The sequence below is a fragment of the Loxodonta africana genome, chromosome 23, assembly GCF_030014295.1.
Source record: "Loxodonta africana isolate mLoxAfr1 chromosome 23, mLoxAfr1.hap2, whole genome shotgun sequence".
NCBI classification, from domain to species: Eukaryota; Metazoa; Chordata; class Mammalia; order Proboscidea; family Elephantidae; genus Loxodonta; species Loxodonta africana.
The window spans coordinates 69460581-69486394 of NC_087364.1; the positions used below are offsets into that span (position 1 = coordinate 69460581).

At 38.6% G+C, this 25814-nt stretch overlaps 1 protein-coding gene across 1 annotated transcript; it reads right to left on the reverse strand.

The window, feature by feature from the left end:
- Positions 1-9990: 9990 nt before the first annotated feature.
- On the reverse strand, positions 9991-10558 carry LOC100670544 (large ribosomal subunit protein uL23-like). The gene has a single exon (XM_064275200.1). The coding sequence runs from the start codon at positions 10519-10521 to the stop codon at positions 10006-10008; it is 516 nt and encodes a 171-aa protein (XP_064131270.1). The 5' UTR covers positions 10522-10558; the 3' UTR covers positions 9991-10005.
- Positions 10559-25814: the final 15256 nt, after the last annotated feature.

Sequence of the window (25814 nt, forward strand, 5' to 3'; positions counted from 1 at the left end):
CGACCCTATGCACAACAGAACAAAACACTGCCCGGTCCTGAGTCATCCTTACAATCGTTATGCTTGAGCTCATTGTTGCAGCCACTGTGTCAGTCCACCTCGTTGAGGGTCTTCCTCTTTTCCGCTGACCCTGTACTCTGCCAAGCATGATGTCCTTCTCCAGGGACTGATCCCTCCTGACAACATGTCCAAAGTATGTAAGATGCAGTCTCGCCACCCTTGCTTCAAAGAGCATTCTGGTTTACTTCTTCCAAGGCAGATTTTTTCAAAAACTCTTTTTAGAAAATATTTCCTCAGTGAACTGAATGATCTTCAAGTAAATGTGGAGAGATGTTTGAAAGTTTCAATCAAAGCATGAGGCCTCAATAAGAAAAGCAAGAGTACCCAAGTATTTATTGTTAAAATACTGATGTGTATAAGTGATATGAAAACAAATAAATCACTCTAATTTTTTTTGTAAGTAAACAAAAGGTTACAAGAGAAATTAATAAATGAGGATAAAGAAGACTAGGACAATTTAGTTCTCCAGCGTAATGTATGGCTTCAAATTACTGTTCTGTCTCGCTGAACAAAATAAGAAAGAAAATGAATATGATCAAATGGGTTTAGATTTTTAGTGCTCAATAAAATTTCCAAAGCTGCATGAAGAAATGGTGAAATTATTTTCACATACAGGAGAAAAGAAAATCAGTTAAAAGAAAAAAATAAAACCAGATCCATTCAGTTTGAATGTAAATTTTCACCAGAGAAGGAGCCTACAGATTGAAGATGAGTTTCATTCAATTTGTTCTTAGTCTGCCCCCATGTGGTCACCTGAAAACTGTTGCTCAACATAGGCTGAAATAAAAATAAAAAAAAATTAAAAAGCAAACAAACAAACCAAACTCCTTGCGGTGGAGTCAATTTCGACTCATAGCGACCCTAAAATAGCAAAGCCAAATGGGCATCTTACATACTGGCATAAATATATCCAATTTACTATAAAATCTTGTTTTAATATCACCTTGGAATTGGTTTAGAAAACTGCCTATGTCTGCTTTAGACTGAGCAAACAAGCAAAAACATTCGAAGCTGGAAATAAATACCTCACAGCCAACATTCTTGAGAAAATGTAAGAAAGGTACTTCCTTTAATTCCTAAAATTATTGCTAAGAATGAAAAATACTATGATAGATGCTCAGCTTTCATGACTTTCAAGATCTTTTTGTTTTTATAAACTTTATGGAACATAGAACTTGGAAGCAATTGTCCAAAAAAAAGGTTGCCTGGAACAATCTGGCTGAGGACGATTTTGCATGTATTCAAGTATCCCATGATGAGATTTTGAAAGCATTTCTTTTTTGATTTCTTATAAAAATCATCTGTGCTTTCTTAACCTCAGTGGGAGAAGGACAAGGCAAGCAATTCATGTGCCTTGTTGTAACTGGAAATTGCTCTGATGGAAATGCTGCCAACTAGATCTTTACTCCGTTGCTGATCTTGTCCTCATTCTTTGGTTTGCCTAGTCTTTAAACACCCGGGCTTAGAGATGAAAAAATATGTTCCGTGATAACCACCTCTTAGCGACTTTGATAACTAATAGCTCAATATTTCCAACGTATTTAAGTTCTTAGATTTTAAGAACTTAAAACAGGTTATTGCTAAGCTGTAATATTATTAGCCAGTATTATACTTGATTTAGTTTTTCTATTCTTCAGTCCACATGTTTCATTTTCTCTTTTACATCATACAATTTTCAATGAATTAGGGTACTTTGTCTTGCTTTGTTTTGGTGAGACAAATTTTTTTTTTTTTTAGATTTCCATGTTTGATTGAATGAATGGATTCTTAAGTGAAATAAATAAGGGAAAGAGTAAACACAAACATTCTGAGTAATTACAGTGCCATTTTCCCAAGTCGTGTCCCAGGATTCAGTATGAGCATAGCCTTTAAATAAGCTTCCTTATATTGTTTCAAGGTCAAAAGCAAAGAAAAGCCAAGTGGGGACAAACTATGTGGTATGCAGGCATGCACAACACACACACACACACACACACTATTTTCCTACCAAGACTTCTGCCTGTAATTCATTGATGATCCTGGACAAGTTCCTGGAGTCTCTTTGGACTTAGCTTCCTTGGCTGTAAAATATAAAATGTAAAATTTCAAATTGAGATCCAAACATTGAATCCTAAGGGCTCATGGTCCTCCAGGATAGTTTTCAAGAATTTTTTTTTTTTCATAGTTGTGACAATGTGAACATACATCCAAATTCTGGGTAATTTGGATGACCACATTATACCAGGGCATGGCCAGTATTCAAAGCTTCTGTGGCCCTTGTTTTATTGGTCATTGCGGCCAAATCCTAGAGCAGAGGCTTTGAATTTTTAGAAAGAAAGTTTCTCAATATGTAGTCCAAGAATCTTTATAGTACTCAAGGGTATTTTTGATAGTCCTTGAGTGTTCAAATTTGAGAAACCTTTCTCAAAATCCTCCCAGCATTCCATATTTATTTAAAAATATAATATCCCCTTTCTTTAAATGGAGCTACTGTAAGCAGGGAAACCCTGGTGGTGTAGTGGTTAAGTGCTACGGCTGTTAACCAAGAGGTCGGCAGTTCAAATCCACCAGGCACTCCTTGGAAACTCTATGGGGCAGTTCTACTCCGTCCTATAGGGTCACTATGAGTCAGAATCGACTCAATGGCACTGGGTTTGGTTTTTTTGGTTTTACTATAAGCAGAAGGCATCACACTGCAAAAGAAAGGCAAAATTGATTTTTCTGTATTATTTATTGATAATATAAAAATGCTTACCCTGTAAGCATTTCAAAGGAAGCAAACGGATTTAGGAGACTGTCAGGTAAGCACTGTCTAAAACAAGACTGCAATAATGTTTGTGAAATAAAACTGACAACCTCCAGGAAATGCTTGCTAAAGATCACTCTGGATCAGAATGACTCCATGGTAATGGGTTTGGTTATGTAACGAACAGACTGAACCCTAATAAGAGTAATTGTTCAAAAACCAGTAGGGCTGCTGATCAGTTTCAGAATAAGATCCTCGAAAGGAAAATACGGCTCAGAGTATTTGGATTAATCAGTTGGAATCATTCTGGACAGAATGAAATAGCTGGCAAATAAAAACACGTATCTATTGGGCTTCAAACAGGCATTCTTTTATTTTAATCAGGGTATTACTAAGGACATTTACCAATAAGAATGATGTGTTCCAAGTCTTTATTAGCAAATAGTTCAAGATCCACAAATTTGTTAAGATGACTAAAAAAGCAGAATTCAAAAAATTTCAAAGACAGCATTTCTTATCTTTAGGAGCCAATGAAATTAGGTAGTTTGGTAACTATTCAATTCTTATATTGAAGTCACCTTTCTGCATTATTTAATTTGATCTTATCATGTGAGTATGGCATAAGCATGGGTCTGTTATAAAAATGTTTATAATTTTTCATTAAATGATTATAACTAAAAATTCTTAAACAGGAATTTTATTATAAAATACATCATTAGCTACAATTAATTTTTCTTATTTGTATATATGTTTATGGAAATCCTGGTGGTGTAGTGGTTGTTGGCAGTTCGAATCTACCAGGCGCTCCTTGGAAACCCTATGGGGCAGTTCTACTCTGTCCTATTGGGCCGCTATGAGTTGGAATTGACTCAATGGCAACAGTTTTTCTTTTCTTTTTTTTATGTTTTATTGCTGGGCTTATAATAGGGGGTATACTTCTAATTAATATTGAAGTTATGACTTTAATAAAAAAAGTATATTTTTTATATAAAGGGAATTAAAACAAAATCTTAAAGAGTATTATGGCCCCATATATTCATTCACAATCAAACTTAGCCAAATCAAAATCAAAACCCCAGAATACTTGGGGAACAACACATTGAACTTTTAAGATGCCTCTGCCCCCTCTTCCTTTTCAATAATGGGGGGAAAAACCCAACTTGAACAACTTTGTAGAAAAGATTCAAGTGACCTACAGCTCAAACACAAACACAAGAAGGTGCCATATTTTATTACCACATAAACACCAATCAAAGAGAAAGCAAACAGCTCTTTCCCTGCTGTCAGGGTACACAAGCTTAAAAGCGACAGCTGGCTTTCCCTTCCTGAAGCCATCCGTCACAGGCACAATTGCCTAACTCACCTCAGAACCCCTTTTCACAAACAGAATTGAAGGGATATGGAGAGGGAGCCAGTCATTTCTGTTCTAGAGGCTTCCGGTCAACTTTCCAGTTAAATGTATCCTCGATCAACTTTCCAGTTAAATGTATCCTCGGAGAGTCTCCCTCAACTCCGAGCAACGTCTCAACACTTCACTAATTTGCCTAATGGTCTCATGATTTCATCTTATGTTATCAGCCACTTATAGGAGCCCTGGTGGTACAATAGTTAAGAGCTTGGCTACTGACCAAAAAAGGTCAGCAATTCGAATCCACCGGCAGCTCCTTGGAAACCCTATGGGGCCGTTCTTCTCTGTCCTATAGGGTAGCTACAGTTGGAATTGACTTGATGGCAACAGGTTTATATGCCATCTAGACTGTATTTTTCTTAATATTTTTTATTACCTGACAATTTTAAAATTAGATAAATTTATTCTTAAAAAGGAAACTTCGTATTACTATCATAAACACAGAACCAGTATCACCTGCCACAAATGTTTGAAAAAAGAATATTAATAGATGCTTTCTTAATATTCTTGCCTGTCAAGGCTCTAAGCCTGAGGCCATATACTCTTTAAAAAAAAAAAATAGTTGTAATTACCAAGCGTTAGAAAATAGTAAAAAATGTAAAAAATCAAAATAAGGGTTTTTTTCTTGATTTATTCTAAGGGACTGAAAGGGATTGAAAAGGGAGTGAATATCTTTCTCAGTCTGTGAGAGACGTCAGGGTGCCCCCTCTAAGATCATCTGGCATCTCTCCATAACTAAGAAAGCCACACTTTAAGAAATACAGGGAGAGAGCCTGGTAAGAACAAGGTATATCAACTTCCTGGGACTGTTGTAACAAAAAGTAGGTGACTTCAAACAACAGAAATTTATCATCCCAGAGTTCTGCAAGCCACTAATCCAAATTCAGGGTATCAGCAGGGCTATGTTCTCTTCAAAGGCTCTATGGGAAGATATTTTCTTGTCTCTCGGCTTCTGACAGCCAGGCATTTCTTGGCTTGCAGCTGCATCTTCACATGGCCATTGTCCCTCTCTCTCTTTCTGTGTCTCTCCTCCTCCGTTAGGACACCACTCAGGTTGGGTAAGGATCTGCCCTATTTGGGTATGAACTCAAGTTAACTTCACACAGTACATGAGTTTAGGACTTCAACATAATGAGGCGGGGGGCTGGGGGGGCACAATTCAATCTATTACACAAGGTCAAGATTGATGGTTCAAATCCTAAACTTTCTAGATACTTCATACAGATTTAAAAAAAAAATTAATTTCTTATCAGACTTTGAGATGACCCAGCCCAGCCTTATAAGACAACCTCAGGGTTGGAGTGGAGCCAGTTCAGCACTTATTACATGAGGTATGAGAAATTTTATCTTTCCACGGCCCTGTAGTCTGCGCCTGTTTTTTCACTGTCTTTCTATGTGCTTTTCTCTCACCATGTTCATTGCAAGTTAATCTGCTGTTCAATGTACAAAAGCTAGTATATTAGAGTCAAGGAAACTTTAGGATATATATTTAATGCAATTAATATGATTTGGCAAAAATATAAAGTTTGGAATTTGCTGTTTTTTCCTAGTTCACTTATATCCTTCACTAAGCTGAGGCCAGAGCAGTGTTTATTTTTGTTTGTTTTTGTGCTTGTTTTTCTCCTTAATTTGATCATTTAACATTTAAGATCCATTTTGTTTGTCTCCAAAGTCTGTCTCTGTTCAACCCACAACCACATTTTTCGAAACAAATGACAAAAGTTGAGAAAATTAAATATATTTAAAAAAAAATTTTTTTTTTTTTTCAAATCATACCAGGACATGGGTCAATTTCATATTACTTCACTGAACTTGATTCTTTTCATCTTCCAAGGCTTAGCTCAAAAAACATGTTCTTTTTTCTCTCTAATAAGCACTTTACTTATTTATTTGTAACAGTATTTACCTAATTTTGTCCTCTTTTGTTTTTAGTAGTGGTTCAGTTATTTTTCATTTCTGTATTCCACCATGATGCCTATCAGAGTGGTTTGAAATTAAAAACTAAATTAAAAATGTGCTGATAAGTTTATAAAAGAGTAAGCCAAATGTGGTTATATTCAAACAAATCTCTGTTAAAACTCTTCAAAACAATATATTGATTTTTGTAAGAAGCATGTGCCCACTGTTTTTCACATAAGAATATATTGAATCCCTTGTGAAAATGAGCTTTGAAAGTACACAATTTAGGAGACTAACTTTGTATTTTAAAAGCCAATGTATACAAGGTTTTGTATTGTATACATAATATAGTTTATATAAACCCAGTGCCGTCGAGCCGATTCCGACTCATAGCGACCCTATAGGGCAGAGTAGAACTGCCCCATAGAGTTTACAAGGAGCACCTGGTGGATTCGAACTGCTGACCCTTTGGTTAGCAGCCGTAGCACTTAACCACTATGCCACCAGGGTTTTTATATGTATATAGTAATATAGTATGCACAGTATGTATATAAAAAGATAATGTAGTATTCTGTATACAAAGAGGAAACCCTGGTGGCATAGTGGTGAAATGCTATGGCTGCTAACCAAAAGGTCAGCAGTTTGAATCCACCAGGTACTCCTTGGAAACTCTATGGGGCAGTTCTACTCAGTCCTATAGGGTTGCTATGTGTTGGGATCCACTAGACGACAGTGGGTTTGTTTTTTTGTTTTTGGTATACAAAGACATGGAACCCCTGGGTAGTGCAAATGGGCAGGCACTTGACTACTAGCTGAAAGGCTGGTGGTTCGAACCCACCCAGAAGCACCTCAGGAGATAGGCTTGGCGATCTGCTTCCGAAAGGTCACAGCCTTGAAAACCCTATGAAACAGTTCTACTCTACAAAAATGGGGTCGTTATGAGTCAGGATCATCTCACCTGCAACAAACAACAACAAAAGCATACAAAGATACTGTCCAAGAAGAATGGAGAAAAGTCGTAGGTATATCCTTGTTTCATTTCATAGAATTTATATAGCACTGACATAATTTATTTGATGAAAATACTTATTTTTTATAAATTAAAACTAACAAAGCTATCTATGTTGCAGAATGGCAATATATTCAGATGTGGAGACTACAGTTTTTAGAGTCATTTTATAAACGCTGAATTAACAAACTATCTCAAGTGTTTATCTTTTTGACCTAGCTGTAATTTACTTCTAAGATATGAACCTAAGCTAATCATTCTTCATGCATTTATTGTTTTAAAAACATATATGAAATGGAGAATTATTTCCATATTGGAATTTTAATCAATTACAGATGTTCTATTTTATAATTTATGTATTTATTAGGCAAATTTTTAATTTGTTTTTGTGCGTCAGGCTCTTTAAGTACACAATGATTAATCCACTTTTGTTCCTTCTGTTTAGTTAAGGCACTTCTGATTTCAAGTAAAAGAAACTCTTCAAGCCAGCTAAATAATGGAACGGGTAGTGGAGAAAGAGTAGGGGGAGGGATTATTGAAATTCAGAATAAAACCAAGGACAGAAAACGTGTGTCAGTTTGTAGCTCTGTGGTGTTGTCTTGAATGTTGCTATGATGCTGAAAGCTATGCCACTAGTATTTCAAATATAGAGTAGGAAGAAAGGTCTGGCCACCTACTTCTGAAAACTAACCGATGAAAACCCTATGGTTATCACAACAGAATAAGGCTCAGTATGGTGCCAGAAGATGAGCTCCCTGAGCCGAAAGGAAGGAGCCCTGGTGGCAGTGGTTAAGTGCTGGCTGCTAACTGAAAGGTGGGCAGTTGGAACCCAGTCACTGCTTTTCTGGGAAAAAAAGATGTGGAAGTCTACTTGCATAAAGATTACAGCCTTGGAAACCCTATGGGGCAATTCTACTCATTCCTTAGGGTCACTATCAGTCAGAATTGACTCAATATCAATGGGTTTGGTTTTTTTTTTGGAAATTGAAAGGCAGCAGCGGCTTGAGCATGCAGGCGATCAAGAGGATGGCACAAGGCCAGACAGCATTTTGCTCTGTTGTCTATGAGGTGCCACGTGTCGGAGCCAGCCGGACAGCATTAACGACAGCAACAACCATCGGGAGTCCCGGCTCTTCTCTCTTAGGGGTGGTTTCTCTACCTGGCTCTGAACTTCTGATTTCATATTGAACAAATAACCCAGCAATACCATTTACTTCATGGAAAATCTTGATCTATTCTTTGCTTTTGCTCTTGCTGTTGTCTCAGTTTTGCAGATTGAAAACTTTCCAAGGAGAAATCTGATTGTCTCAGTTGACTTTTCCAAACAAACGAACAAAAACAAACCTGTTGCCGTGGAGTCGATTCTGACTCATAGTGACCCTATAGCACAGACTAGAACTGCTCCATAGAGTTTCCAAGGAGCACCTGGTAAATTTGAACTGCCAACCTTTTGGTTAGCAGCCATAGCTCTTAACCACTAAGCCACCAGGGTTTCAAACCAGGCCTTGTAAACCATAGGTCAAACCCATCAGTTGACCACCCCTGAGCATTGTTTAGAATAATGACTTCTTTTTTGCTCAGGAAGGCCTGGGGGAGAGCAGGATCTCTTTAAAGAGTACAAGCAGGGTAAGCAACATCTGGGATTCCTCGTAAAATTCCCTCCAAAAGCTTATGGTTTTGTTGTGGCAGATAAGCACATTATTCAAAGTCTTCCTAGTATATTCAGAGGTTATTGTTGTTGGATGCTGTCGAGTTGGTTCTGACTCATAGTGACCCTGTGTATAAGAGAATGAAACACTGCCCAGTCCTACTCCATCTGCATGATCGTTGTTACGCTTGAGCCCATTGTTGTAGCCACTGTGTCAATCCATCTTCTGGAGGGTCTTCCTCTTTTTTGCTGACCATCTACTTTACCAAGCATGATGTCCTTCTCCAGGAACTGGTTCCTCCTGATTACTATCACCCTCAAAATATTCCCTCATTAACCTTTCCAATAATTCCCAGCCTCACACCCCGAGAAGCCACCTTTATTCTAAATTTTCCATCAGGTTTAATAATACTCTAATCATAGTATTTTCAGTTTTAAGAAATTTTTTCATAATGCTGTAATCATAGTATGGAGCCCTGGTAGTGCAGTGTTTAAGAGCTACAGCTGCTCGTCAACATGTCGGCAGTTCAAATCCACCAATCCCTCCTTGGAAACCCTGTGGGAAGTTCTACTCTGTCCTATAGAGTCTCTATGAGTTGGAATCGACTCCACAGCAAGAGTTTTTTTGTTTTTTTTTTTAGTTTTGATCGTAATATTATTTGAGAAAACACAGTTAGACTTCAGTAATAAGAACAATAAATAATATACGCTATTTGCTGTTCAATCAGCTCTGACTCTTGTAGACCCCACGTGTGTCAGAGTAGAACTGTGCTCCATAAGGTTTTTAATGGCTGAGTTTTCAGAAACAGGTTGCCAGGCCTTTCTTCTGATGCACTTCTGGGTGGATTCAAACCATCAAACTTTCAGTTAGCAGCTGAGTACATTAACTGTTTGCACCACACAGAGACATAATAGTATTTTACAGGACACAAGAATCTTCTAGGCCATACACTATCTGATTTGACTCTCCTGGCAACCTTATTTCACAGATGAAGAAACAAAAGTTGTTAAAAAAATCCACTGCCCTCGAGTCGATTCCAACTCATAGTGACCCTGTAGGACAGAGTAGAACTGCCCCATAGAGTTGTTAAGGGTGGAAGAAAAACACATTTTAGGGTAGACTAGACTGAATCCAAGGTTTGCAAACCCCAGAGCCAATGCTCTTCGCATTATTTCACACAGCGTGATTCTAACTTTATTGATGGTGAACTGAGAATGCTCAGGCTGGCCATAAAACCTGGGAACATAATAATGTTTCATTTTTTGTGTGTGTGTGTGGTGAAAAAACTTATATTTAGAATTAGCCAGCTGGACTCAGTTGATATGATCCCAATTTTGTTGGCAACATCCAAAGCATCATAGTCAGGAGCCAGTCGAACATATGCCTTCTTCTCTCCATCGGGTCTAATCAAGGCGTTGACCTTGGCCACATCAATGTCATAGAGCTTCTTCACAGCCTGTTTGATCTGGTGCTTGTTGGCCTTGATGTCCACAATGAACACAAGTGTGTTGTTATCTTCTATCTTCTTCATGGCTGACTCAGTGGTCAGAGGGAACTTGATGGTGGCATAGTGGTCCAGCTTGTTTCTCCTGGGGGCACTCTTCCGAGGATATTTGGGCTGCCTTCGCAGCCTCAGTGTCTTGGGCCGCTGGAAGGCCGGTGAAATGCAGATCTTCTTTTTTTTGTGGCTATGGACGCCTTTCAGCGCTGCCTTTGCTTTGGCTTCAGTTTTGGGAGGCGCAGAGGCTTCCTTCTTAGTTTTCGGTGCCATCTTCGTAAAAAAGGCTCATTTTTTTAAATAAAATGAATTTTTTTTTTCTTCTGGGTTATGCTAAAAATGAAGTTTCATTCAATGAAAATGTGATATATATATATATAAACATCTGAGGCAATATATCAAAGATGCGTGCCCAGGGGGTGATGGAAACACTATGTGGATGCACTGTGTTCACTACGATTTTGCATAGCACCTCGGTTCTGCATTTCTAGTAAGGGACAACCCACTGAACATATCGCGTAGTATCATGGACATGTCATGCATTGTAATGTAATATCGATAATTTTTATGTATCTTGCACCTTTTTCCAAATGTCATGGCAACTCTAGGATTTATCATTTTACCTAGTAGAAAAACATAAACGATAGCTTTCCTTGCTCTAATATAAATAATGTTAATTAATGGTTTCTGTGAATGAAAAGAAAATAATTTTACTTTATCACCATCAAGGTATTTTCCTGTCAGTTCATTCAGTTTATAAGGTAAACAGATTAAACTCTTACTCTGTCGTTCGCATGAGCTGAGGTATTCTGAAAGTGGTTGTTGTTGTTTGTTGTTAGGTGCCATTCAGTTGTTTGTGACTCACAGCGACCCTACTCACAATGGAACCAAATGCTGCCCAGTCCTGCGCCATCCCTATAATTGTTGCTCTGCTTGAGCCCATCCTTGCAGTCACTGTGTCAGTCCATCTCCTTAAGGGTCTTCCTCTTTTTCACTGACCCTCTGCCAAGCATGATGTCCTTCTCCAGGCACTTGTCCCTTCTGATAACATGTCCAAAGTATGTGAGAGGAAGTTTCGTCATCCTCACTTCTAAGGAGCATTCTGGCTGTACTTCTTCCAAGACAGATTTGTTCATTCTTCTGGAAGTCCATGGTATAATCAATATTCTTCACCAACACCGCAACTCAAAGGCATCAATTCTTCTTCAGCCTTCCTTATTCATTGTCCAGCTTTCCCATGCGTATGAGGTGATTGAAAACACCATGGCTTGAGTCAGGTGCACCTTAGTTTTCAAGGTGGCATCTTTGCTTTTAGCACTTTAAGGAGGTCTTTTGCAGCAAATTTGCTCAATGCAATGCATCCTTTGATCTCTTGACTGCTGCTTCCAAAAGTGTTGATTATGGATCCAAATAAAAGGAAATTCTTGACAACTTCAATCTTTTCTCCATTTATCATGATGTCGGTTATTGGTCCAGTTGTGAGGATTTTTGTTTTCTTTATGTTGAGGTGTAATTCACACTGAAGGCCGTAGTCTTTGATCTTCATCAGGAAGTACTTCAAGTTCTTTTCACTTTCAGCAAGAAAGGTTGTGTCATCTGCATAACGCAGGTTGTTCAGGTGTCTTCCTCTAATCTTGATGCCCTGTTCTTCATATAGTCCAGCTCCTCAGGTTATTTGCTCAGCATACCGATTGAATAAATATGGCCATACACCTTTCCTGACTTTAAACCATGCCCTATCGCCTTGTTTTATTCAAACAACTGCTTCTTGATCTATGTACAGGTTCCTCACGAGCACAATTAAGTGTTCTGAAATTCCCATTCTTCTCAATATTATCCTTAATTTGTTGTCATCCACACAATCGAATGCTTTTGCATAGTCAATAAAACAGAGGTAAACATCTTTCTGGTATTCTCTGCTTTTTCAGCCAGGATCCATCTGACATCAGCAATTATATCCCTGGTTCCACATCCTCTTCTGAATCTGGCTTGAATTTCTGGCAGTTCCCTGTCTATATACTGCTGTAGCCACTTTTGAATGATCTCCACAAAATTTTACTTGCGTGTGATATTAATGATATTGATCAATAATTTCCACATTGAGTCATCGCTTTCTTTGGAATAGGCATAAACATGGCTCTCTCCAAACAGTTAGCCAGGCAGCTGTCTTCCAAATTTCTTGGCATAGATGAGTCAGCACCTCCAGCGCTGCATTGTTTTGTTGAAACATCTCAATTGATATTCCATCAATTCCTGGATCTTGTTCTTCCTCAAGGTCTTCAGTGCAGTTTGGACTTCTTCCTTCGGTATCACTGATTTTTGATCATATGCTACCTCCTGAAATGGTTGGATGTCAGCCAGTTCTTTCGGATTCAGTGATTGTGTATTCCTCCATTTTCCTTTGATGCTTCCTGCATCATTCAGTATTTTGCCCATAGAATCCTTCACTATTGCAACTTGAAGCTTGAATTTTCTCTTCAGTTTCTCCAGCTTGAGAAACGCCAAGCATCTTCTTCCCTTTTGGTTTTCTAACTCCGGGTCTTTGCATATGCTATTATGATACTTTATTTTCTCTTCTCAAGTTGCCCTTTGAAAGCTTCTGTTCAGCTCTTTGGCTTCATCATTTCTTCCGTTTGCTTAGCTACTTGTAAAAATGGTTTGGGGGAGCTATCTGACCTCTTCCAACCCCACAAAGGGGAAAGAAAACCCAAACCAACTGCCCAAGCCTGATTTCTACGAGGCGGAGGTCAGACATGCCTCCTCTCTCCACCATCTTTATCAATTCTGACACCAACTGTCCCTCCCATAGCACTCTCTGCTGGGTTCAGTAATTCATTGCAATTGCCACACAGAACATACTCACAATTATGGGCTTTATTGGGTAAGTAATAGCTATAATTCAGGCTCAGGAACACTCAAGATACAGTTCTTCCATCAGGATAGTCTCTTCCCAGCTGTGACGGCAGGCAGGCCTCTCCTGGGCCCTCAGTCTCTGCCCAAAGACACTCAACTTTCTCTCCCCGTGGGCCAAGAAGTTCACACCACTGTTTCTTGATGTCGGGTCTCTCCTGCCACTGCTTGCTGTCTGTTTCCTAATCCCAGGAGCTCCTCAGCACAGGGATTCCAGGTCCAAAGGATGCGCTCTCCACTTCTGGCTGTTCTTTCATGTTGGTGGTAGGATCCTCCTCTCTGCTCTGGAATTGACTCTTTTCTAAGGCAAAACTGACCAGTCCCCACAGTAGGCCACAATTACGCTATCACACAATCACCTGGGTGGAAGTTACAAGACCATGGCTATGAAGGCCACATAAAAATAATTAATCCACCACAATACTCTATATTGAAGAGCAAGTTTCAGAGTCTCTTCTGACATCCATTTTGGTCTTTTCTTTCTTTCCTGTCTTTTTAATGAGCTCTTGCTTTCTTCATGTATGATGTCCTTGATGTCATTCTACAACTTGTCTGGCCTTTTGTCATTAGCGTTCAACATATCTAATCTATTCTTCAGGTGGTCTCTAAACTCAGGTGGGATATACTCAAGGTTGTACTTTGGCTCTCTTGGACTTGTTCTGATTTTCTTCAGTTTCAACTTGAACTTGCATATGAGCAATTTATGGTCTGTTCCGCAGTCGGACCCCTGCCTTGTTCTGACTGATGATGTTGAGCTTTTCCATTATCTCTTTCCACAGATGTAGTCGATTTGATTCCTGTGTATTCCATCCGTCAATGTTCACTTCGCTGTTTATGTTGTTGAAAAAAGATATTTTCAATGAAGAAGTCATTGGTCTTTCAAAATTCTATCATGCAATCGCCAGCATCCTTTCTATTCACCAAGGCCATATTTTCCAACTATCAATCTTTTTGTTTCCAGCTTCCACTTTCCAATCACCAGAAATTATTGATGCATCTTGATTGCAAGCTTGATCAATTTCAGACTACAGAATCTGAAGGTAGCGTGCTAAACAAACTCATTATTATATTTTTATTTCTTTTACTTTAGTTATCTTGCTGTGTAGTTGATTCTGTGGTATTTAAAACTAAAATATGGTTTCAATCAAATTGTAAGGTTATAATTTTACTATTTGCACCATCTTTATAAACAGTATACAAAATAATGGTATGATTCAATCTATTTCTTGTTAGTTCCCACAAATTCATTTCCTATATTGGGTTATTGCATAACCACAAAATTTTATACTTGTCTGCTACATAACATGTGTGCATCTTTTGGTTTTAGGCATGTGTCTTCTAGAGTTTTAAATGAATTTTATTTAAATATTTTATAGGAATCAAACCAATTGCCCTCAAGTCAATTCCTACTCATAATGACCCTATAGGACAGAGTAGAACTGCCCCATAGGGTTTCCAAGGAGCGGCTGGTGAATTTGAACTGCGGAATTTTTGGTTAGCAGCAGAGCTTTTCACCACTGCAGCACCAGGGCTCCAAATATTTTATAGGATTAATCAATGCATAATAAACCCATTTGTATTATTCTTTATTTCTCTGAATGCTTAGCTTTGATGTAGGCATTTTACCTTTCTGAAATGCCATGTCTTCTTCAAATTATAGACTAAAAGTAATGATAAAGATCACTATGAGATGCAAGGAAAGAGAATATCATTTCAGTTTGAAGTTTCTCATTTATTCATAGCTGGAGAATTAAAATAGGATGAAAATAAACATCAAATGTGGCCTAAAAGTAAATTTAACAAACTCCTTTTTATTCAACACAGGATTTAGAAGAGGTGATACACTTTCCCTGAGAATCTGTGATAGTTTCTACTCAAACATAGATCATCGGACAAATATGCACGTCTCTGTTTCCTCCAGAAATACCACTCTATTGGGAATGAAAAAATTCCCTCATATCAACTCTCAAGAAAAGATTTAAAAAATGAGACAATAGAGGTCTACAAGATTTTGGAAGACAGAAATATTTAAGAAAGCTGTAGAAGCAAATGTCTGTGAGAAGCAAACTGATTCAGGTTATAGAAACCCAGGGACGCTTAGGAGTTTGAGACATCAGCTGTCTTAAAAGTCAGTGGTTAGGTGGAGAATTAAAACACAGAGATTGGATGAAAATCATTATGAGAATATGTAAACTTTCAGGAGTTACTATGTTATGATTATATTTGATATGGTTTTATTAGGTGTACAAACATATGTATGAGAAATCACTGGTATATTATTTCCAGCTAGTATTGCAAAGTAAGTAGGATTTGACTTGGAACTGGAAGAATTGGTAGGATTTTGACAGAAGGTGATGGGGGGATGTAATGTGTTACAGAAAGAAAAAGAAAATGTACCATCTAAGTGTGTGAGACCAAGTGTGCAAAAGAGAAACATAAAAGTCAAGAAATGTAGAGTAGGATGTATTGGTTGGGCTCCTTTAACTGAAAGTTAAGGGATTTGGACTTGATTGCCAATAGAATAGGCAACTGCTAAAAGTTTCTGAGTATGGGAATGTTTTGATAAAAAGAAGTGCTCTAAGTTTCTTAACACTCAGCCATTCTAAGGACAATTTGAGTTAGAAATAAGAATCTTATGTATGAAATTTTTCCATTAGTTCAAGTACGAGAAAATCAAAATCAGAAAGTGAAAAAGGAAAAAAAAGGAAGGCATGGGCATATGTGTGTTGAAAAAGATCCATTCAAAATATGGTTCTGTCACTCTTACTTAAAGCATTTCCACTGTTCCCTTTGCCCTTGTTATATAAATAAGATCTTTTTCTTTGACCTGGCTTACACGATCTTGCTGCAATTGGAATCCTAATGTATTTTTCCTTTGTTTCTCTCTGGGTTCCAGTTCCACTGGTCTTTTCTCACTTCCATTATATTCCCCTTAGACATAGAGTCTAGATACCCCTAAACCTTACTTACCTTCTACTGGTTAACATCAATTGCATTATTCACCGAGTTTATGTCTATCAACACGAGAAACTCAGGACTCCCAATGCTACTCCATATCCTGGACTCTCATCTCCTCAAAAACCCATTGCCATCGAGTCAATTCCGACTCATAGCGACCCCATGTACAACAGAGTGAAACACTGCCTGGTCCTGCGCCATCCTCGCGATTGTTGTTACGCTTGAGTCCATTGTTACAGCCACTGTGTCAATCCATCTTTTTGAGGGTCTTCCTCTTTTTCGTTGATCCTCTACTTCACCAAGCATGATGTTCTTCTCCAGGGATTGGTCTCTCTATAAGGCTTGGTACACTCCCTTATCTGATTCTATCTCCCACCGTCTTCCTGAGCCTTTCCACTGTTCCCTTTAGAAATCATGGTTGTCAATAGAAATATCTGTTTCACCTCAAACCCTACTTTATAAGTTTCCTTATTTTCTTGCTTAAATCTCTCCTCAAGGTCTGATTTTCCTGTTGTTCTTTCTGTCAGAGCATCCTTGCACCATTGAGGCTGAAAATGGAGACTTATCCTAGTGGCTTTTCACTACCTCTTTCAGGCCAGACTCCCTCCCTTTTATCTGAAAACCAAAATCAAAACAAAAACAAACAATTGCTCTGGAATCAACTCTGACTTATGGTGACTCCAGTTCCTACTTCCAAGCTGAATCACCCACCAAAAACCAAAACCAAACCAGTTGCCACTGAGTCAGTTCTGACTCATGGTGACCCAAGTGTTGCAGAGTAGAACTGCACTCCATAGGATTTTCATGGTTGTGACCTTTTGAAAGCAGATTTCCAGGACTCTTTAGAGACACCTCCAGGTAGGTTCTGACTGCCAACCCTTTGGTAGCTGAGCACTTAACCATTTGTACTCCCCAGGAACTTGCTCACACTCTTTTTGTTGCTGTCATTTGTAGATTTCTGGTGGAGCCCTGGTGGTGCAGTGGTTAAGAGTTCGGCTGCTAACCAAAAGGTCAACAGTTTAAATCCACCTGCTGCTCCTTGAAAACCCTGTGGGGCAGTCCTACTCTGTCCTATACGGTTGCTATGAGTCAGAATCGACTCCACAGGGCAACAAGTTTTTTATGATGCTTATTCTCACATCCATGGCAAATAACAACAAGTGGACCCTTAAAAGCACCCAAAAATCCCACATATTTCCCTATTCCACTGTCATGCTCATGCACCTAAACAGCTATTTCATACCTTCTCCTCATTCCTCAGACGTCTAGCACATGCTTATCTTCACTTTCCATTAACAGTCTAGTTCTATGAAAATACAGAAGCACAAAAGGGAACTTCCAAACATTTCTCACTACCTCATCTACCAATATGTAATTATAAACACCTTCCAACATCTAGAGGCCCTGGTCATGCAGTGGTTTAGAGCTTGGCTGCTAACTAAAAGATCGGGAATTCAAATCCACCAGCTGCTCCTTGGAAATCCTGTGGGGTGATTCTACCCTGTCCTATAGGGTTGCTATAAGTCAGAATTGACTTGAGGGCAGTGTTCTTTTTTTTTTTTTTTTTTTTTTTTAGCCAGCATCTATTCCCAAGCACTCTGCCTTCTGTTGTGATCCTTATACAGAACTGATTTCCTTTTGCTTAACCAAGCTCATTGTTTTAAAATTCTGCTTTATAAAACTTTCCCTCTGTTTTGGATTATTTTCTTCAATGTTTAAACATTCTTTCATTTCTCCCAAATAAAACAAAGCCTTGCACAACATCTCACTGTCCTCCAGCTACCACCACAATTCTCTGCTCCCCTTTAAAGTAAATTCGTAAAAGTGATGTTTATACTTGTTGTCTCCATTTATTCTCTCTTGTATCCACTGAAATCTGCATTTTACCCACCAGTCCTCCAAACTACTCAGGATTGTCACCAATGACCTCGCACTGATAAATGCAGTAGGACTACATTACAAATCTATGAGTTCAACATGAAAAATAATAATGTATCACCTTCTGAGAATAATAGCAAACCAATCCATTATTTGAAAATTGTGCAAATGAAAGAAAAGATGCAGGTGATTTTCTTCAATTTCCTGTATGAACTGTACCACTGTACAGCCAAATAGTAAATGAGAGGTAGTATCTCTTTGCAAAATTATTTCAGCAAAAAAAAAAAAAAGTTAAATCAAAATGAGAGAATCAACTTACTATCGTTTTATCCCAACAGATAGATGGGATGAGGTATTGGCTATAAAAAGCTTTTCAAAAAGACAGAAGAAAAAGGGTCAGACAGGCACTCTGTGGCTTCTATTGAACCTAATGTCATCTAAAGACTTTATCATGAAACATATTAAACTGCACCATGCATTTGCAATCAGCCTTATCCAGATTTGGGGTAAGCTTTGCAGGTTCTAAAAGAGAAAAAATATAAGGAGAAAAAAATGGAGGCTTAACCTGTAGAGTAGAAGGTACATCAAGCTAAAACACAGAAAAAATGAAATTCTGGTGTATAATGATACACCCTTGCTGAGATACTACAAAATAATTAAGGAAATGAATTGCTTTAATATAAGGATAGAGATAGGGTAAGTGCTGTGATTGTGTTAGGGCAGAGAAAGTGTTCTGGGGTGGCTGGAAAAGTTACATATATATATATTTTTTTTTTTCTTGCCCTACATGGTGGATACAGGTGTCCTGACCTTATAATGATTCACTAACCACAAGATAAATAAATAAATATACAGTCAAGTGCAGCTTAATGTCCACATTTGTTCTGTGACATAGGACACAGGACAATATTTTTTAAAATATGAAAAGGAAAAGAAACGCAAGAGCCAATGAATTAACAGGGCTTCCATCTGATTCAGGTAACACTTATTGGGCTCTACTCTGTGTCCCCACGATGAGAGGTGCTGTAGAACTTTAACAGTGAAAATGATCAACTTACTATACTGCATGCCCCAATAGAATTATGCAAAGTACTGGGGAAAGGCTAAATTTTGAATTAGCTGAAGGGAAGCAAGGTTAAAAGCGTGGTACAAAATAGTAACCAATAAAGCAATTGAATTTCCTTTAGAGAATAAATAGTAAGTAGTAAAAAAAGTAGGGGTCATAAATCAAGGACCTATAAAGCTGAATGGAAAGTGGTTTCTATTTGCAGCTCAAACTGTGTCTGTATTGCTGAAAAATGAATCAAAAAGTGGGGCATTGTAAAATGGTTTATAGATTTCTGTATGAATCTGACCAAGAATCAACATCAAATAAATCATAGCTTTGGCCATCAACGTCATGAAAACAAAGATGCAACAATTATATTCTTATTATTCAAGTTAAGTTAACAGGAGCCCACATCTAGTAAGTCATTTATACCCTTTTCTACCCACACACTCATATATACAAATACACACATTGAGGCTGAAGGCACACAATTATTGTGAACAAATATTTATAGAGAGTGAAGTCCATTCTATTCTAGAGATCAAGGAAGATATTACAATGATTAATCGAACCTGAAATAGAACCCATGAATAAGAAAAAAAATGATCGAAATAACAAAAGTAAAATTGTAGAAATAAAGAATAGAAACAATTCTCTGCCCATATCCACAAACTTTCTTTAAACTATAAGAGAGATTAACAAATTGACCACATTTATCTATATTTTATTTCTAGGTAGCAGTACTTATAAGTTTGCTTAAGCGTTGGTTAGATGTATTTAAACGTTAACTTACAACACTCCATAAAGCAGAGACTAAGGCATTGAACCAAGCTATGCATCTTTTTTTTTTATGCATCTTGGGTACTAAGAATGGTAAGAAAGCCTGGCTGGAAAAATGAATGAAGAAGGAAATGATACTGATGTAAGAGGTGAGAATTCATTCATTTATCATTATCCAGCTGGCTTCTTTACAGCTGAGTAAGGCAGCAATTAATCCATAACTTGTCCATTGAAAGGATAGCATTAGGAGTATAATAACTACAGCAACTCTGGGTTTCCCTGACTCTCCTGATTACAAATACTCTATTTTGTTAAGTTAGGACTACTGCAAACCAAAAAAATAAAGACCAAACCCGTTGCTGTCAAGTCAATTCCAACTCATAGCTACCCTACAGGACAGAGTAGAACTGCCCCGTAGGGTTTCCAAGAAGCACCTGGTGAATTCGAACTGCTGACCCGTTGGTTAACAGCCAAGCTGTTAACCACTACACCACCAGGATTTCCACTATGCCACCAGGGTGTCCATGGACTACTGCAGTGATATAAAAACATGTGATAAAGCTTGACTTAAGGTGTTAGTAAGGTGCCCTAGTGGCACAGTGGTTAAAGAGCTTGGCTGCTAACAGAAAGGTCAATGATTCAAACCTACCAGTTGTGTCAAGGGAGAAAGATGTGGCAGTCTGCTTCTGTAAAGATTTACAGCCTTGGAAACCTTCTGGGGCAGTTCTACTCTGTCCTATAGGGTCACTATGAGTCGGAATCGACTCGATGGCACACATTAAGTCGTTAGTATTTGCAATGGAATTTAGGGCAAAGACCGAAGAAACACTTAAAAAGTAGATCTAGAGATATCGAACAGGCTTTATTAGCTATAAGTGTGAGTTCTGGAGGCAAATACGTAGATTAAAAACCCAGTTCAGTCTTCTACTACTATCCAGGTCACTTTGAGTAAGTTATTCTACTCCTTTAAGTTTTAACTACATTAAATTTACACTTGTCTTTTGAAACTGAAATAACATGAACAAATTTGCAACAAGTGACTGGAGCTTAATTCCTAAAATCAGTGAACCATCAACAGTCAATAACTGATTGGATATGAGGGAGATAAGGAAAAGAACTCAATCATGTCTCCTCTCCTTTCAGATTAGATAACCACATGAATGGTGATGCAAAGGAGATATGACAGGAAGAAGGATGGGTCTTGTGAAGACATGGGTTAAAGAAGGATGTGGAGAAAGAAAAGGTAATTCTAGTTTTAGGTATATTGTAATTAAGATGCCTGTTTACACTAGGTGTCTTTCACTGCCTGCTCCATCAATAACCCTTTCAAAGAGGAACCATAATCCATACGTACCATGTGCTGGAACACGCTTGCCATTCCTTATTCAAAACAAGGGCCAGATTACCCAATAAGCAAGGTACCGGAAAAACCAAACCCATTGCTGTGGAGTCAATTTCAACTCATAGCAACCCTATAGGACAGAGGAGAACTGCCCCGGAGGGTTTCCAAGGAGCGGCTAGTGGATTCGAGCTGCCAACCTTTTTGTTGGCAGCTGTAACTCTTAACCACAGTGCCACCAGGCCACCAAGCAAGGTACACAGGGGCCTAATGGAGCCTTCCCACCAATCTGGAGTGCACAATTTTACCTGTCCCCCACCACATCAAATATGTGGTGAAACAAACAAACAAACAAAAAAAACAAACCCAGTCCCGTCAAGTCGATTCCGGCTCATAGTGACCCTATAGGATAGAGTAGAACTGCCCTATAGAGTTTCCAAGGAGCGCCTGGCGGATTCGAACTGCCGACCCTTTGGTTAGCAGCCTTAGCATTTAACCACTACGTCACCAGGGTTTCCGATGTGGTGAAACCAATGTGAAATTGCCCACCACAGATTAGCAAGTAAGTACAATTAAGCCCATAAGCACCTTGCTCAATGCAAGCCGGTGCATACTGTGTTTACTGGTTAATCCACTCCTGCTCAAAACCCATAGATCTAACTGAAAAAGACGAGCTGGGACAGTTAGACTGCTCATGTAAAAACGGGGAATTGGGTCGTTAGGCTAAGAAAGCTGTACTGAGAGATGATGCAGTCTGAGTGGCTAAAATGACCGTTGGAAACCAATGAGCAAATGGAGAAATCCAAAGAGATTAGACAGGTAGATAGCTAGCTTGCTAGGTGAAAAGGCTAGCCTCCATTCATCTGTTGCTGACTTTTTAAATTCCAGGTTTGTATTTGTTTTCTTATTTGTGATGGAATCCTTATAATATACCTCTCTTTTCTTGAGCTAACTTGAGTGGCTTTCTCTTCAACGTAACCAGATATGCCCTGGCTAGAATATTACAGGTGAAAGCATCTGTCCAGTTGGTGTTTTCTGTATTCTGTAATCCCCAAAGGACCCTAATACTATCATTACTACGTATGGTCGATAAAAATCACAGGGGATCTATTTTATCAAATTTGCTGATGATATTGCAGAGTTTATACCACAATCATGTATTTTGAACTCAAATGTGTACCTTCTTTATTTCAGAGTTGGATTGGCATGAAGGGCCATGGTTATTTCATGGACGGGGAAATTACGAGTTACTTAATCTAACCCTTCTTCCAAACCCAAGAAAATGCATCACTAAGCAGACATCTTTGCTTCTCCTCATCTGCAAACACTTGTAACATAATGTCATATAAAAGTTTAATAAAATAAAAGATGTCAAAACCAAAAAACCAAACCCATTGCCGTCGAGTCAATTCTGACTCGTAGTGACCCTATAGGATAGAGTAGAACTGCCCCACAGAGTTTCCAAAGAGTGCCTGGTAAATTCGGACTGCTGACTCTTATGATTAGCAGCCATAGGGCTTACCACTACACCACCAGGGTTTCCATAAAAGTCATCAGGGGGTATAAAGTGCAGTGTGCTAAGGAATCAAGAGTTACCTAACAGTTCACGTGTTTCTAAGTCTCGTCATCATTAGCATTCCATATGTCAGTTTGTTTCTGAGGAAAGATGGACGAGGTGAAGCCTGCCGTTCAGACTACATTCTCAGTCTGGTTGCCCTGGGGCTCCTGGGTTGTAAGTGATAATTATAAGAACGTTATTATTATTATTATTTTAAAGACTGGGGCTTTGATTTATTTGTCTGTCCCTCAGGCCAACTGGCATAGTACTTCATCATAGCAAAGATATTTTAAACATATAATTTATTTATTAGTTGTTGAATATTTACGGAAGGCAGAACCTTTTTATGTAAGGAAAATGGTAGATAATATGCTCTAATTTATTATAGAAAGGTTAATGTGTTTTGTCAAATCACACATTTTGAAAGATTTTTCCAGTCAAGTAGAAATTGTCTACAATATACGTCTATGGCTCAGGAATTTAGACAAGCCATTATGCTGCTTGTCTTGCTTGGAACTAAAATTCGAGAGTAATGAGGACCTCAGAGTTCATGGTCTTGGCAAGAGGACATCATAGACTTGTGAGCTGTGGGAATTTAAAGATATAAGGGATCGGAAAACTGACTCTCATGGAATGTGGAGACATAGCAACTATGAAACACGAGAAAATAAACTTTGTGAAAAAATATAGAACATGAAAATGGAAGTGAATAAAAGATCTTTGATATCTTCATGCAAAATTCCAACTATTGATCAATAATAGTAATATGGGAATACTCACAAGGATAGTCTACCAGCAACAATGCAGTGTTGCTCACCCTAAATTATAGCCCTTAATGGATCTTTAAAGAGCCCTGGTGGCATAATGGTTAAGTGCTCTGCTGCTAACCAAATGGTTGGTGGTTCCAACCCACCAGCCACTCAGCGGAAGAAAGATATGGCATTCTGTTTCCATAAAGATTACAACCCTGGGAACCCTACAGGGCAGTTCTACTGTGCCCTACTGGGTCACTCAAGAACAACAATGGGTCTTTATCATGGACCTTATCAAGAGTTGCAATTTTTAGCGTGTAAACATTGTATTTCAGGGATTTTTAATTCTCAGAGGAAATATAGAATTCCAAAAAGAAACATGCTAGTTAATTTTGTTTGGTTTAGTATAATTAACTCTAATCCAGAATTTGAAAAGCACTATGCCCGTGGGGCCCGCCGCACATAAGGTTTGACTTCTGTGCTTGGGAACCATGTAAGGGCTGCTGTGCATAGACATGAAGACATTATTTTAGGGTAAGGTTAGTCAGGTTATCTTGCTGATTTATTGTAGGCCTGAAAGTCCCTCTGTTTTACTGCTAAATATGATATAATATCATTTGTATGAAAAATTCACTGATAGGGTAAGCATGTGATCCATGCTCTTACCATCTGTCATCACATGACTAACCTGAGCTATCTAGAATTGCTCTAATCCAGGATCTTGGAATTAAGGATGGGCTTAATTTTGCCCTTCAGATGAAGACTACTGACTCTTCAAGATGTTGTGATTGTCATTAGGTGCCTTCAAGTTGCTTCCAACTCATAACGACCCTGTAGGACAGAGGAGAACTGCTCCATAGAGTTTCCAAGGAGCAGCTGGTGGATTTGAACTGTCGGCCTTTTGGTTAGCAGCCACGCTCTTAACCACTACACCACCAGGGCTCCATCAAGTCTTCAAGATAGAACACTCATATCTCTTGGCCCTGATGAGGCCTCCATCATTCTGCCTCTCCAGGAGTATGCCAGGATAGATTCCCGTTATATAAATGAACCAGAGATGCCCCCTATATTGTCCTTACAAGGCCCCCTTGCTGTTTACTTCTTCACAATAGGTTAAGAGCATTACCCCAAAGCCTGCTGTTGCCAAACTCAAATTCTCATACATCCAGTTGATTTAAATACAGTCTAAATAAACTTATTTATTGCCATTTAAAGCCTACCTCCTTTATTTCCCTGTGAAGCTACTCCCGATGTCTGATAACCATAGGTAAGGCAAAACGTGCGTCTGTAAAATACCTCAAAGTTTAGCTGCCCTCTAAGGCTCTCTGGCCCAGAGGCTGCGCCTGTTGCTCCTGAGTAACGTCACCAGACACATAATGGATATTTTAAATTTCTCCAGTTTTTCCTTCTCCTCTGGGAGGTCCCTTGCCCTATTCCCCATCTAGGTGGAGACCTCGAACCGGTGTCTCCGAAGAGCCCTGGCTAGAAGGGTTTCTTCTATCCTGCAACGTTGCCTAAGCCACGCCCAGTGAAGCAGGTTGTATGTCACTGCCTCTCGTGGTCCCGCCTCTTCCGTGATCATCCCCAACTCCTCAAACTCGCTGTAGTTCGTTGAACATGCAGGGACAGAGAAAGCTTTGTGAGGGGCATTTTTCCCTCTTAGAGGAATACTTTGGAGGCACAACAAGGCAGCATCTTTTTTCTAATTTATTTTGTCAACCCTACGTGGGAGTTAAGAAGCATTTATTACCAAAGCTATTGAGAAAATCCATTTTATATTTCATTTGTTTCTCTTTGTGATGCTTGCAAAGCTTGAAATGAGACACAATGAACTTGTAGAAATCTGAGAACACGGCCATATAAATGACTATTCAATTTGCTGTTATGATTGCATGTAACAGAAAACATAACTTTAAACTCAGCTAAGACAGGTGCAAATCTAGATGTGCATAACAACTTTCCCTCCGAGGATTGAGTGGCAATTTATTATATGATGACATAAATAATTCTCTTTTCAATTCTATGATTCAAACGGACTAGGCAATTTCAAATCATTGATCATTTAGTTTATAAAAGACAACCATGAGACACCGAAACAGAATCATCAGTTCCAACTGGATGGGCCTAATTATAATCTTGTTTTCTCACTGTGCCTATACTTTATTATTCAACATTTAACCTGTAAATGCCTGGAGGAGACCAGGAACAAAATACATCGACATCCAAAGTTTATTCCATGTAGTTTATTCCACTCCCTTCAGGCCTACTTAGGCCATTTAAGTCTGTTTTAAGAAATTTTGAAATAAATTTACTGCAGTTGAGTGGTTAGAAGCAGGCCTGTCC

Bases quoted from the DNA above. Each gene is read 5' to 3' on its own strand.
- LOC100670544 (XM_064275200.1), bottom strand. From the start codon at position 10,521: ATGGCACCGAAAACTAAGAAGGAAGCCTCTGCGCCTCCCAAAACTGAA.